The 14,515-nt window shown below is 49.7% G+C and overlaps 1 protein-coding gene across 5 annotated transcripts in view; it reads left to right on the top strand.

The window, feature by feature from the left end:
- Nucleotides 1-12,131, top strand: part of Ing5 (inhibitor of growth family member 5) — a 12,871-nt gene extending 740 nt beyond the window's left edge. Inside the window, exons 1-8 of one of the 5 annotated variants that reach the window (XM_010606665.2) lie at nucleotides 77-185; nucleotides 1,461-1,532; nucleotides 4,578-4,744; nucleotides 5,734-5,845; nucleotides 6,014-6,107; nucleotides 8,691-8,826; nucleotides 8,961-9,022; nucleotides 10,563-12,131. In XM_010606665.2, the coding sequence (XP_010604967.1) occupies nucleotides 1,505-1,532; nucleotides 4,578-4,744; nucleotides 5,734-5,845; nucleotides 6,014-6,107; nucleotides 8,691-8,826; nucleotides 8,961-9,022; nucleotides 10,563-10,605 (642 nt within the window). In that variant the 5' untranslated portion in view covers nucleotides 77-185; nucleotides 1,461-1,504 and the 3' untranslated portion in view covers nucleotides 10,606-12,131. Of the gene's footprint in view, nucleotides 1-71; nucleotides 186-1,460; nucleotides 1,533-3,116; nucleotides 4,033-4,577; nucleotides 4,745-5,733; nucleotides 5,846-6,013; nucleotides 6,108-8,690; nucleotides 8,827-8,960 lie in introns of those variants that run through there. The other 4 variants (XM_033764757.1, XM_033764755.1, XM_033764754.1 and 1 more) reach the window with 4 other exon arrangements.
- Nucleotides 12,132-14,515: the final 2,384 nt, after the last annotated feature.

Here is a 14,515-nt window from a genome sequence, read left to right on the forward strand (position 1 = left end):
GGTGCGTCACGGAAGGGCGGGGCTTGTGGGCGTCCCGCCCCCTCGTGGCCCCGCCCCTGAAGCTGGCTGTAGGCTGGGCGTGCACCTGTGCGCTGGGTGCTCTGGTGATACTGGGACATCCAGTAAAACGGGCAGACGCCTCACTTCGTTTATCGGGAGCCAGACTGGGACCTCCAGATATCTGGGTGATTGTTTCCCATTATGTGCGGAGGGGAAATGAGGAACTCGGGGAGCTCAGCCTGCTCTTTTGCGTTGCAGTCTTGGCTAGATCTGAGCAGTGGGCGCCCCAGGTTAGGAGATGTCAAGGGATACCCTTCCATGTCCCGGTGCCCACTCGACAGACCTCCTAGTGGGGTTCAGAATGAGCTAGCTGCTCCCTGGCGGCCCGGCAGCTCCCAAGTGCTGAGCACCTGCTGTGTGTCTTGTTAGGCAGGAGCCTCCTGTCCCCACACCTCGCTTTCAGGAGGGGCACAGGGTTTTTAAAAGTTTATAAAAGAGCAAGAGCTGAGAATGAGTGCATAGTTGGGGAGAGTGCCAGGCTACAGTGCAGGATGCAGAGGTCCAGCGGTGGGCAGAGGGCTGGCTGGCCAGGACTGGCGAGCCAAGGACTGAGGAAGCCACTGCGCTTGAAGCAGCACATTTGTAAGATCAGATCAGGGCTGTGGAGAGCAGATGGAGATGGCAGGACCAGAGCAGGGAGGCTGCTTTTCAGTCAAGCAGCATGGGCAGCTCTCCACTCCCTGTCCTGCAGGCTCACCAGTAACCACAGGGGCTATTTAATACTGTAAAATTGAGTCCCACCAGGTGTGGTGTTGCACACTTGTCGTCCTAGCACTCTGGGAGACTGAGGCAGGAGGACAGCAAGTCTGAGCCCAGCCTGGACAACCTGGGCAAAAGTAAAAAGAGTTGTGTCTCACTGTAAAGGCCTGAGATTCAATCCTCAGTACTTAGAGAAGCAGAAGAGGAGGAGGAGGAAGAAGAAAATGAGCTCCTCAGTTCTATTGGTTACATCTTCTGGTCAGCCTCTGTGTGTCCAGGGTAGTGCAGAGAATGCTCGCACTTACACCAAGTGCTCTGGGGTAGCATTGACCTCAGGGCAAAGTAGGGCAGGTCAGGGAGGGCGTTGAGCCTCAGAGAACACAGTTTCCCAAGGTTGTGACCTAAAGAAGTAGGGGCCTTGGGCAGAAGTCATGGCTGTTTCCACTTCTGATGGCGACCTGGCCATGTGCTGCCTTGAACTTCTGTGGCTTCTGCCCATGCCTGAAGCTTGATGGCTGACAGCTGACTGTTGGCGCTGTTCTGGACCAGCCCCTGAAAAGAGGTCTTAATTCAAACTGTTCCCCAGACCTGCACAGAAGTAGAAGATAATGGTCTGGTACCATAGACTTTAGGAATGAGGTCTTGGGGGCGGCTTTGTTTACTGCTTCTGAGAGAAACAGGGCTTCCATGTCTGGTTTCAGGCATCGAGAACCTTCCCTGTGAACTTCAGAGGAACTTCCAGCTGATGCGGGAGCTGGACCAGAGGACAGAAGGTGGGTTCTGCTAGGCCAGCCGTTCTCAAGGCCAGGGGGGCTGCAGGGGATGTTTGCTTGGCAGACAGTCTGGAGGGGACCTGGTGTAGCAGGGCCACTGCCCACAGGCTCAGGTCTTGTAGACTCAGGTGTGGTTTCTTGGATTCTTTTTTGTTTTTGGTACCAGGGATCGAAGTTAGAACCTTGTGCTTGCAGGGCATGCACAGTGCCACTGAGCTAAATTCCTGGTCCCACCCCTCCCTTTTTTAAACAAAACTTTTAACTTTTATTGGTACATTTTAGATATATATAATGATAATGTTCATCATAGAGAATTTGTACTTGTACATGATATATCTTGCTTTTTTCCTCCATTCCCCTTCTTCCCCTCCTTATTTACAAAAGCTTTGTTTCCATTTTTTCCTTCTATTCTCTTCTTTTTTCCTTGTCCCTTTCCTTTCCCTCTCCTCCCTCCCTTGTTCCCTTTCTCATTTGAACATTTTCTTCCCATTTCCCAATATCTATTATACATTTTGGTCCTTATTTCCACTTTTGGTTTCTCACATCAGAGAAACACATCACAGCTTCTTAGCTGTTGTCTTTTAGCCAAATATTTGTTGTCTTGTTTCTTTCCTTTGAAAAACTTCCTATTTCCAAACTGAATTGGTACCCCTTATCCAAAATACTTTGGATTAGAGTTGTTTCAAATTTCTGATAGTTTCTAATCTGGGAATATTTGCATATACATAAACAGCTCTCTTGGGGCTAGGACCCAAGTCTAAACACCATTTATATTCTGTGTACACCTCAAGTACTGGCCTGAAGGTAATTGGGTACAGTATTGCTGATGATTATGTGCGTGAAACAGGGTTTGCATACTCTGAGGCCTGTAACTGAGACCCGTCCTGTGGAATCATCCATTTGGGGCACAGAATGTCTTAGACTTTGGAGTGTTCTGGATTTTTCTGATTATGGAGGGTCCTCCTGTAGTTTAAAAAGTCAGAGAATACTTTTTGACCTCTTGGTACATAATTCTCTATTCCTAAACATGTTTTTGTTGCTCTTTCTTATTTCTAGTCAGGGGTGGGCATGGTGGTGCATACCTGTGATCCCAACTGCTCAGGAGGCTGAGTCAAAGGATCGCAAGTTTTAGGTAGCCTGGGCAACTTGGTGAGACCCTGTCTCAAAAGAAAAAGGGGCGGGGATGTAGCTCAGCATTCCTTAAGTTCAATACCCAGTTCCACAATAAGCAAACAAAAAGCTTAGTTCCAGTTGGTTTCAGAGTTTATTTAGTTAAATAAATAAAATTGTGGCAGTGAGGACATCCCCTCTGTTTGCCACCTTTTCCCCACCTTGGTCTGTGATCTCCTAGAGTTTGTGATGAGGCCAGACGGTTGGGTCCTGAGCAGCAGTGTGAGTGATGCCATGTGCTGTGCTTTTCTTTCTCTCTCTCTTTGTCTCTCCCCCTCCCCCTCTCCCTCCCTCCCTTCCTTCCAGCTCTCTCCCTCCCTCCCTTCCTCCTTTCCTTCCTCCCTCTCTTCCTCCCTCCCTCCCTCCCCCTTCCCCTCCCTCTTCCTTTTCTTTCTTTTTCTTTTTATCTTTTTGGTACCAGGGATCGAACTCAGGACCTTGTACTTGCTGTTGTGCTTTTCTTAATAACCATGTTTTTCTTGGGGTTACTAGTGGACCCATTTGTCCAGGTGGTTTCCCATGCTTGCCCTCCTGCCCTTGCTAAGAGCTCGGTGCCATCTTGTCACCAGTGTGTCTTCAAGTTCGCGTGGGTTCCTGACTCTCTACCTGGTGTCTCAGCCTGCTGTGCAGGTGGCATCCTGGGTTTCTCCCCAGATCTTCCTAAATGTCTTGCTTTGATTTGTTCCTTTGTTTTGGTGACTTTTTCAATGCAGTTATCAGAAAAAATAAATTTATGGTGATACATTTTACACATCTGAAGCTGTGTCTGTCCAGCCAATGACCAGTGGTTCAGCTGGGTGCTGATGTACAGGCGGATGAGGCTTCTCTCAGTGGATGGCATTGCTGGGCTCACTTCTAGCTTCCCTACTGCTCTCGGGAAGTCTGATACCAATGGATTCTTGATCCTTTTATAAGAGATTTTTTTTTTTAACCTGTGCAGAAGCCTTTGGAATCTTCTCTTTTACCTGAGGTTTTGAGTTCATGATGATGTGGTTTCCTGTGGGACACTTCTTGTGCATCATGTCAGGCCTGTGTATGCCAGTGAAGTGCTATGGCTTTGTGTAGGTGCAGCATCTTGGGAACAGGGCCTCCTATTGTGAAATGGGCTTACAGATGGGCTAGCAGATATCACCAGACAGACCTCTGTTCTGCTCCCTAGGTGGAGAGATGGCGTTGTGTGCCTTCTGTGTCATGTCCCTGAGGCCTGCAGCCCTGAGGTGCTGATGGCCCTTCCTACCTGTGACCATAGATGCCCACTCTCAGCAAGTGCTTGGGGTTGTGTCTTGTGGTGCTGTGGATCAAACTCAGGTGTTCTAATCCTGAGCTACAGGTGGGACTTGAACTCTGACCTTTTGCCTCTGCCTCATGCTGGAATCACAGTTATGCACCACTGTATCTGGACCTACCTTGGGTGTTACTGGAAGTGTGTAGCAGGGATCCTTGATTTGTGCTTTTGTGGTAATAACCCACATAGCTATGTGCAGTTATGGTGTGGGCTGCTGGTGGCACTCTGTGTGTGAGGCACATGCTTGCTTCCTGGTCTTACTGGGGACTGGACATTGGGTTGCCCATTGTTTTCTGTGGTCATAAGTGTTTTTCCATGTGTTTCCTGGTCCCCAAGCACCAGTTGTCTTTGGGGTATGTGAGAGCAGCATGACCACACGATTTAGTGTCCAGACAGTGCTGGAGAGTTATGGAGCACTGTGCTCACTTGCTGGACAGTGCCTACACTGGGCCTGTTCTGGGTGAGTGCCTCTGGTGATAGCAGCTGCCTGGGCTTGTGCCCATCCACCTCTTGCACAGAGTTGGCTGCCACCCTGGTAACATGTGGTGTGTCTTATGTGGGGGCCAGCTTTTTACCTGTGTGTCTGCCAGATAAGAAAGCGGAGATCGACATGCTGGCAGCAGAGTACATTTCCACTGTGAAGACTCTGTCCTCGGAGCAGCGTGTGGAGCATCTGCAGAAGATCCAGAGTGCCTATAGCAAGTGCAAGGAGTACAGTGATGACAAGGTGCAGCTGGCCATGCAGACCTACGAGATGGTGAGGGCGGTGGCCTGGGGTGGGGCACTGGCATGGTACCAGGGCAGGAGTGGCTACTGGGTGAACTTCTAGAGGAGTCCATGTTAGGGAACTCTTACCTAGGACTAGACCTGTGATTTGACCATCTGGGCCCCTTTTGTTTGGTTGGGGAGCCATTGTTTTGATTTGTGTTATTGCTTTCTGTTCTGCAGTGCTGGGGACCCATGTTAGGTGAGTTTTCTGCCCCTGAGCTGTATCCCAGTCCTAAGCCATTGGCTTTGTTGTGTTATTCAACATTTTGTTTTTTTGTCAGCTGTAGATAAAGTCCTAGAATTATTCACTTCGGTTCACCCCATGGGATCAGGCCATTACCTTACAGTGCCCCTGAGATCATGTGGCACCTGAGAAGGAGAAGCCATTGCCCTGTGCTTTTGATGCCCTGCCATGCCCTATGCTGCCAGCCCTTCTGAAAGGAGCAGACTGCTTTGTTCGTGGGCTGATCTCCCCAGGCCTCAAAAGAGGTTACTTCAAACCCAGAGTGGTGTTGGCCTCCTATAGACTGGCTCTGGGGTCTGGTTAGCTGTGAGGACCCTGATGACAGTCAGGACTGTGTGCTCTAAAGTCTGTGTGGCTGCTCAGTGGGTTGCTCATCTTATCGTTTTGACTATGCTGTCTTATGTTTCTTTTTTCTTCCAGAGGCCAATGGGGGTATTATTTGTATTTTTCTTTTTTAGTCTTTTATTTAGGAGAGTACATGTTCTTCAGATTTTAGATTAGGACCTAAGATCAAATGTCTCCACCCCTTATTCTAATGCATTTTATAGCTCTGTTTCTTGTCATTTCTTGCACCTGTGTTTTCCTAAGTTGGACTCCCTCTGTGGAGTGCTCGGGGTGGTCTGGGGAGGACACGTGAGAGGGCAGCAGGTGCCTCCCAGGATTTCCTCGGTGTGGCACAGATTGCAGAGAGGCTTTGCATGTCCTTGAAGTCACCTGTGAGTGTCCCTCCACAGGTGGATAAGCACATCCGGAGGCTCGATGCGGACCTAGCTCGCTTTGAGGCAGACCTGAAGGACAAGATGGATGGCAGTGACTTTGAAAGCTCTGGAGGCCGGGGGTTGAAAAGCAAGTCTGCCGACGTTTCCTTTGTTTTACTGCCATTAACTATGTGATTTTGCTGAATTTTGTCTAATAAATGTATCAGGAACTTGGAGGTAAAAATGCCATGTTCGAGTGACTTGTCCTGTTTCAGTGAATTCTGTGGAAATAATGTGTTTTGTTACTATTTCTCAGAAGGTCGGGGTCAGAAAGAGAAAAGAGGCTCCCGTGGTCGAGGCCGGAGGACATCTGAAGAAGACACTCCAAAGAAGAAGAAGCACAAAGGAGGGTGAGATGCTCACCCACTCCTGGGAAACATGCTATGCATGCTGTGGGGCAGGGATTGCTTGCTGCCCACTGCATCTCTGGCCTGGGGTTTTGTATGTGTGGCTCATCTGTCCTTGGGATGGCCGGTGGCTGCCATTGTCCCCAAGAATGGTCTGACTCCTGAAGCCCTTGGTGCCAGGAGGATGTGTCAGTGCTGCTGCGTCCCAGCCAAAATGTTCATCTTAAAAAAGAACCCTGGTCTGGGAATTTAGCTCAGTGGTTCTGCTGCCTGCCTTGCAAATGCAAGTGCAAGGAGACAAAAAAAACAAAAACGAAAACAACCCCAGTTCCTTTATACTTCCAAGTTGTACACAGATATAGAAGCCTCACAGCATGGCCTGTGGGTGATGAGTAAGTCACTGTGTGACCATCACCTGCTCTGTGACTGAGGGCTCCGTTAGCTTTCTCATCTTAACCTCTTCCCTGCACTGCCAATGAACATGATCTGTACTGCCCTAGCAGGTTTTCTCTGCTCCTTTAGAGTCCACTTTCCCAGGTGTGTATTCCTACCCATTGTAGTCTTGCTGGCTTTATCTAACATTCATTTATTTTGCTTTTTGAAGTGAGGTCTTGCTGCATTCCCCAGCTCCTGGGCTCAAACCATCCTCCTGCCTCAGCTTCCTGAGTAGCTTATGCTACAGGTGTATGCCACTGTGCCAGGCTTTTTTAAAATTTAACCTTTTATTATATTTTATTATTTTTTTGTGGTGCTGGAGATCAAGGCCTTCCATATGACAGTAGTGCTCGACCACTCTATCCCCAGTGTTCACTGAATCCCTTAAATGGATGTCATTAAGAGGGATTAATGTTCAGGGAAGTGTTCTAAGTTTCAGTGTTAGTTCCATGCTGCATCTAGTTTCTTTAAGTTCTGAAAGTTTTCATGCCTTCCCTCCTTCCCTCCTTTTCTTCTTTTGTTTTCTCCTTCTTTTGTGGTATTGGGGATTAAACCCAGGGGTTTATGCATGCTGGGTAAGTGCTCCACTACTCAGCTACATCCCCAGCTCTTTTTAAAATTTATTATTATTAATTAATTAGTTTATTTATTTTTGGTTTTTTGAGACAGGGTCTCAAAGACTGCTCTGGAACTCACTATGCAGCCCAGGCTGGTCTTGAACTCACAGCCATCCTCCTGCCTCAGTATTTTTGTTTTTGAGACAGGATCTCACTATGTACTTCAGTCTGGCCTTGAAATCACTATTTAGTTCAGGCTGACCTCAGACTCACAGTGATCCTCCTGCTTCAGCCTCCCTCCTGCCTCCATCTTCCAATTATTGGGATTATAGATGTGCACTACCACACACAGCATCTTATTTTATTTTTTATTTTGAGACAGGATCTAAGCATGTTGCCTAGGCTAACCCTGAACTAGCAGTTCTCCTGCCTCAGCCTCCCCAGTAGCAGGGATTATAGGGATACACCATCAGACCTACCTGGGTTTTAATTTTATTCCATTTAAAATATTTAAACATTTTCATTGTAATTTCTCTTTATGTAAAGTTTGTGTACAAGTATGTATCTTGATTTTCAAATAATTTGGGATTTCCAGATAGCTTCTTTTTTTCTTAGTCCTGGGAATAGAATCCAGGGAGTACTGAGCTGCATTCCCATTCTTGGTTTTTATAAATTTTATTTTGAGACAGGGTCCCACTAAATGGCCCAGGCTAGGCTCCAACTTGCAACCCTCTGGTGTCAGCCTTCTGAGCACTGGATTATAGGTGCCTTCTGAGTGCAGGGGGCAGCCCACCTGGCCCATGGTGTGATGTGTGGCTGCATGGTGGTGGCTGCAGTGTGGTGGTCACACTGCAGTTTGGAGCATGGCCTGTGGATGGAGTTCCAGACAGGCTGTGGCTCGACACCCAGATGTCCACTGGGATTGGAGGGATAACAAGGGTGGTATGTGCTGGCAGTGGGCAGCTGGGCAGGTGACAGGCCCCTGAGAGTTAAGAAGCTGCTGTGGTCTGTGGTTTGGGGGTAGAAGTGCCTGTGGGGGCTCATGCTAGCCCGGGCACAGGACATCCTGGCCTTCTCAGGGAAGAGGGCTCAGGTCAGGTTGGTGGTGGGAGCAGGCAGGTTCCCCAGGGTCAGGTGGTAGCAGGAAGAGCGCTTCCCCCACAGGGAGGGGGCAGGAGGCTGAGGTGCCAGACCAAAGCAGCAGCACCCCTTGCCCAGGACACCCTATTGGTGCCTTGAATAGAAAAGTAGCTGTGCCATGTGGTGAGTGCTGCCTGCTGGCAATCTCTGTTATGCCCACTGTGGCTGCACTGTGCCTGGGCTGTTGTCTGGGGACATCGCTTCAGTTGACAGTCATGCGTGGCCCTGCAGCTGTCAATGTTTGGTTGCAGGCATGGGGCTTTGGTTGGAAATGCACTGTGTTAACAGACTCTGGGAACTTCCCTGGTGAGGAGATTGGAGTGAGCTTAGGAATGGCGAGTTGTTGCGGGCCCATATAGGTGTTATCCTTGGATGCGACCTTGTTCTTGTGGTCTGTGCAGGGATGAGGCCAGTGTTCCTCCCACCGTGTGTGACATCTTTGCTACCTCTGCAGGTCTGAGTTCACTGACACCATCCTGTCTGTGCACCCCTCCGACGTGCTCGACATGCCTGTGGATCCCAATGAGCCCACGTACTGCCTGTGCCACCAGGTGTCCTACGGGGAGATGATTGGCTGTGATAATCCTGACGTGAGTCTGGGTCCTTTGAGCCAAGGTGCAGGGGCCAGATGTGGGCTGGGGCAGGGTTGAGAGTGTATGTCCTACCTTCCCCACATCTGACATGCAGAGTGCTTGGTGTGACCACACTGTCCCTTGCTTTGCAGTGTCCAATCGAGTGGTTTCACTTTGCCTGTGTGGATCTCACCACGAAACCCAAAGGAAAGTGGTCAGTATGGGGGTGCTGCGGGGTGCCCTCTGCCCACTCCCACAGAGGAGGCTCTTCTTGGCTGGGCAGGGGGCTGGTCTGGCTCTCTGGGTGTAGCCGGGTACCCAGTGTCACTGCAGCACTGGTCCTGGCTCCTGGGCCGGGTGAGCTTGCAGGGACCTTGCCCGATTGCCCAAGGTACAATTATCTGCATTGGTGCCCATCAGCCCTGAAGAGCAGCCATGCTGGCCCTGCAGTGGGGACAAGATCACTTTAAGAGGATGAGGAGTATGGGTTCTTGTGCCAGGGAAAGGCAGGGAGCAGGTGGAGAGCATCATTTGGCACACAGATCCCTGCGAGGTGCTCTGCCTGAGAAATGGTGCAAGGGCTTGCACTGTCCCAGCCTGGCCTTCAGAGGGCAGTGGCACCTGCTGAAGGTGTTCCTGAGTTTTTACGATGAAAGCCTGGAAATGGGTACATGTTCTCAAAAGGCAACTGTCGGAATGCTGCCTTCCTCACATGGAGCACCGTTGGCTTGCTGTGGCCGTGTGCTTGCTTGCTGTGTAAACCGAAGCTCTCGAAGACCCACATGTGGTTGGTGAGAGTGAATTATCCTCTGGTGTTTGGTGCAAAGACCACGGAGGGAGTATAGGGGTGGATGCTGTGTTGCAGCAGGCTCTTAGCCTGTGATGGTGATGGGAGCTCTCTTGTGGGGGCATAGGTGACCATGTAGCACCTTACCTCATGTTTGTGGCGATGCTGGAGTTTCCCAAGAGAAGAGGTAGAGCTGCTGCCCTCTGTGCTGGAAACTGTAGGACAGCAGGTGGTGGGTGCAGCAGAGTAGGGGCAGTGGTTTCTTTGTGGTCTCTTTCTTTTGTTTGTGGTACTAAGGATAGAACCCAGGGCTAGGCAGGCTGTGCCCCAAGCTATACCCAAGCCCTCAAGTGGCCTTTTTTAGACCACTGCAAGTGGGCTGCTCTCTCTGCAGTGAGACAGGAACTCTTCACTGACACAGCTGCCCACACACCTGTACCACCTGTCCCCCACACCTGCAGCCTTGTCATACAGAGGTCCCTGGAGGTGATGTTAGTGAGTTTACTCTGCATAGGGACTGCATTAGTTGTCATATTGTCCTCATGTGTCATGAGCAAACCAGAGCTTGCTCCATCCAGAGAACTAGAGGTCTTTGTGAGTTGTGTAGTTCATAGGGCCCAGCCAGCTGAGGCAGGGGCCTGGGCTCAAGGCTCTCAGGACATCCAGCTCGACTGGGTACATCTCCACAGTGGCATAGTAACCCTGTACCCAGTTACCCAGAGAAGACCATCCTAGTCCCTTTGATCTCGAGGACGTTGCTGAAGTGAGTCCGTCACCTTCAGGACACGTGTGGGACAGCAGCTTACAGGGCAGCTTTTCCAGGTGGGATGGCCATGCCCACTGTGCTAGCATCTGACCTCTGGCTCTGTCTGTCCAGAGTCCACCTGCCTTGGACCAAGTAGTGGAGTCTGGTGGCTGCACTGGCAAGAAGGACACAGAGGCCGACCCCTGTGCCTTTCTCTCCCAGGTTTTGCCCACGTTGTGTTCAGGAAAAGAAGAAGAAGAAGTAAGGAAGAGGCTGTGCGCCCAGATCGAAGAGCAAGTTAATATATTCCTTCGTGTTGCAATATTTTCTTTCAATTTTAAAACTACCTTATTTTGTCTGATATTTAAGAACTTAGTGGCCAGTTGTAATTCTGGATATTTCCTAAAACAAACCACTGCCCTGTGGGTACTTGTGAACTTGGGCTGCCAGGCACCATGCACATTCTAACCTGGTTCACTGCCACCACTCTGCTACTGGAGTGTCTCCTGCAGTTCTCTGGGACCATACACAGACCTCTGTGAGCATACTTGTCACTCCTGAGCTGACCTGACCTCGAGGATGGGCCCTTGGCAAGGCCACTGCTGCCGTCCTGGCCAGGCTGGCTCTTCTGGGAGGAGGTGGCCCTGCCCTACTGTGCACTTCCTCTTTAATGTGGACTCCGGCCCTCTGGGCTTCACCAGAGTAAGCACTCCTGTTGGCCCAGGCTGTCGTTTACCATGACCGGCACCATCACATGGTGGCCTGGCAGCCGGCGACATTCCTTCCGTTCCTCTGGGAATCCCTGCTGTTTTTACTGTGAAGATGAAATTAGTCTAATTGCATGAAGATCGTGGGTCTTCTGTGTCTGTGATGTGAGTCTGTCTCCTGGGGCTGACTTTATAACTTGTGCTGCCTACTGCCAGGCCTACAGCTCGCCCCAAAGGGATGGCAGTTCTGCAGCCTGGTGAGTGATTACAGTGCTCGGAAATGATACCGGACTGGAGTTGGAAATGGAGTGTACTGTTCGTTCAGCCACTATTTGCCAAGTCAGTGTTGAGCTGTCTCTGTGGTGGAGTTGGGGAAAATGTACACATTTGGTCTGATGAGTGACATTGTGACTGTCCCTCCAGTGTAGCCTCTGAGACCCCCCCAGACCCCAAGATCTTCTCACACACTCTCCACCTATAGTGCCAGAGAACCCATGGAAGAGTGTTCTGTCCTCACCAGAGGCATGTGTTTGTGTCCCGTGAGGGCTGCCTGTCTAATATCCCTCCCTCACTTTCTAGTGTTCTGCCAAGGACAGAAGATGGCAGGAAGGTGCTAGTATGGGGCCACCTGCATGGTGTTGCACCCCATATTCAGCTCATGCTTGCAGATGCGGACAGGACCTTCGAGCACCCCTGGGTGGGGAGTCCAGGCCTCCGGTTCTTAGTGCAAAGCCCTGGCATGCAATCTCCAGGGGAAGCCTTGGCTGGGCTTGCTCTGCTGTGGGGGCAGTGAGTTGTGGGTGCTGACCCTGCCCATGCATTTGTTGCTGGGCAGGTGAGGGTGGGCAGTGGATGGTTGACAGCAATCCCAACTCATCCTTTTGGTAGTCCTCAGGCCAGAAGGAGCTTCTTAAGTATCTAGCCCAGCCTTGGGTTAAGAGGGCTGCTCAGTCTCAGCTGGATGCATTTCATTTTATAACTTAGTTTGTATGCTTTTTGGCGATTGAACCCAAAGAGTGCTGAGCTATGTCCTCAGCTCTTTTCAAAATTTTTAAATTTTGGGACAGAGTTTCACTGAATCATTCAGGCTGGTCTCAGCAATCTTCTTGCCTCAGCCTCCTAGACTGCTGGAATTACAGGCACGTGCCACCATGCCTAGCTATAATTTAGCTTTTTTCTTTTTTTGGACACAAGTGTTTAGAGATTATGGAGAAACAATTGTTTCTTCACTGTTATTTTTTGGGAGAGGTGAGGTTAGAGATCCATCCATCTAGGGCTTTGATGTATTTGTTATTGTGTTGTGAGCATAGGTAGCTTGCCATCAGACACTGCCCAATGGTGGCACCAGAGCTGGCTTAACACCTATGTGTCCTCCTGGAATGTGCCACCATTGCTAGGTGAGTGGCACTTCTATTGAGGTCCTTGGAGGCAGGTGGCACTCTGCCCAGGAGCAGGGCCTTCTGTGTTTCCTGCATGTCGTGCATCCTGCTTGCCACTGTGCAAAGTCTGTGTTGACTTTTGGCCTTTCACAGGTTTCTGTGATTGGTTTTATTGCTTATTTTTGCCACTTATGATATCATTAACATACATCTACCTTTGGAAAAATGCAGAAAATGTGAGTAGAATTGGAACACTCCTTGGGATGTTGTTTGGATGCTGACCATACCTGTCCTGGCTTTTGCTACTGTCTGAGAGTGGGATGGACCCTGGAATGGGCCTGGCTCAGCTGGGGCTGGCGCTGTCCGAGTGCTGCTCCACAGGACTGGCAGTTCCACCCTTGCATCACAGTTGTCCTTGGACGCCATGCCTATCAGGCTGGGCCTCCCACTGCGGTGGCTGTGGACCCCATTCTGGCTTTTGGACTGAGGGGTCTGGGCTGAAGCCTGCATGTCACTGTGGTGGCTTTATCCTCCCTGGTGTGGGATTCCCCTATAAGTAAGGAATGTTTTACTCCAAGGAGGACAGATCACTTTCCTAGTTCTCAGTGTGCAGTTTGAGGATTTCAATCACTTACTTAGAAGAAGGATGCTGCATTGAAGAAAAGGTTGTTCAGCTGAGCCCTGCCTTCAAATTTGTAAATGTGAGATCAATATCAGCTAGGCTGAGGGGTGGCAAGGAAGTGCCACCCACACCTCACCTATCCCTGGGAGCCCTTGCAGTGTCTGTCCGGGGAGCAGCTACCCCTGTGACCCAGGGACAGGGGTCTGCCATGTGTTGCTTGTGGAGGTGAGGTTACACTGGTGTGACAAGACACAGTGGAGAGGTTCATTACAGACATTGATGATGTAAGACTTTCCTGGATGTTTAGTGACAGGATTACTATGCTGAGAGGAAGTCTAAGCAGATGCCCCAGGAGCCCATGAAGTTCCTCCTCAGTATGTACTTTGTGGTGTCTTTCTCCACCGTATTTCACCCAAAAAGATGATGCAGCTTTAACACGAATGTCATGTTTTATTTTCAAGGAATTGTTATCTATTATGACCCCTTTGTAAAGGAAAGATATTATTGTAAATCTTTTTATTAAATAATGTAAAGATGTATATCTGTATTTTTGGATCATGTTATAGATTATGGATATATTGTTTAATAAATAAAGTATTTTTTGGAACAAACATTTGAAAAGCATCATTGTGGGAAATAGGTGCAGCCTTTCTGTGTCATGCCAGAAGTAACACTTGTGCCTCACATCAGCTTTGGAGGCTTAGGTGCTGACCAGAGGAGAGTAGTTCAGGGACTTGGTGAGCACTGGGCCTGGCAGGTCTCTAGGCCTCGCCTTGGTTGGGTGCTCAGGAAGTCAGTGGGCAGCACTGAGCTCCACTGTGGGCTGTGTCAGAACTGGCTTCCAGGCATCCACAAGGTCTGTGTGTATGGGGAATGCTGGGAAATACCGTGGTCTTTCTGAAGGAGCACTGGGGCTTTCTTTGGACAGGGCTTAATAGCTTTCTCATAGTTCTGAAGCTTTGAAACCCTAGGTTGGTGCCTTCTGGGCTCTCCTTTGGCTTGCTTTCAGCTGCCTTTGCATAACAAACTGGAATCACTGTGCTCCAATTGTAGGACAGTACTTAATTACATTCATGTAGGCTCTGTCTGCAAATATAGTCACACTGGGGTTCAGGTTTCCATGAAAGAACTGGAAGGGAGAGACAGCCTGTAGCTCAGTGGCATTTGTCTAATGTGCACCCCCCTGAGTTCAAGTCTCAGTACTGCAAAAAAAAACCCAAAAAACAAACAAACAAAAAAAACCATTTTGGAGGGGACACAAACCTAACTTGAGTGAGTGGGACTCACGGTATTTCCTTAAGCAGTGTTGACACCATAAACAGCGGTTGTGATGAGTCACATCCTCTCATCCACCAGCCAGGTGAGACCTGGTGTCCTCCCTGGAAGAGGAGGTGGGGTCAAGAGGAAGGGCCTGACCCACTACTGCATGTCTGTATTTTGCATGCACATCCCAGGATACCTGCAGCC

The sequence above is a fragment of the Fukomys damarensis genome, unplaced genomic scaffold (assembly GCF_012274545.1).
Source record: "Fukomys damarensis isolate Sample0158 unplaced genomic scaffold, DMR_v1.0_HiC HiC_scaffold_16, whole genome shotgun sequence".
NCBI classification, from domain to species: Eukaryota; Metazoa; Chordata; class Mammalia; order Rodentia; family Bathyergidae; genus Fukomys; species Fukomys damarensis.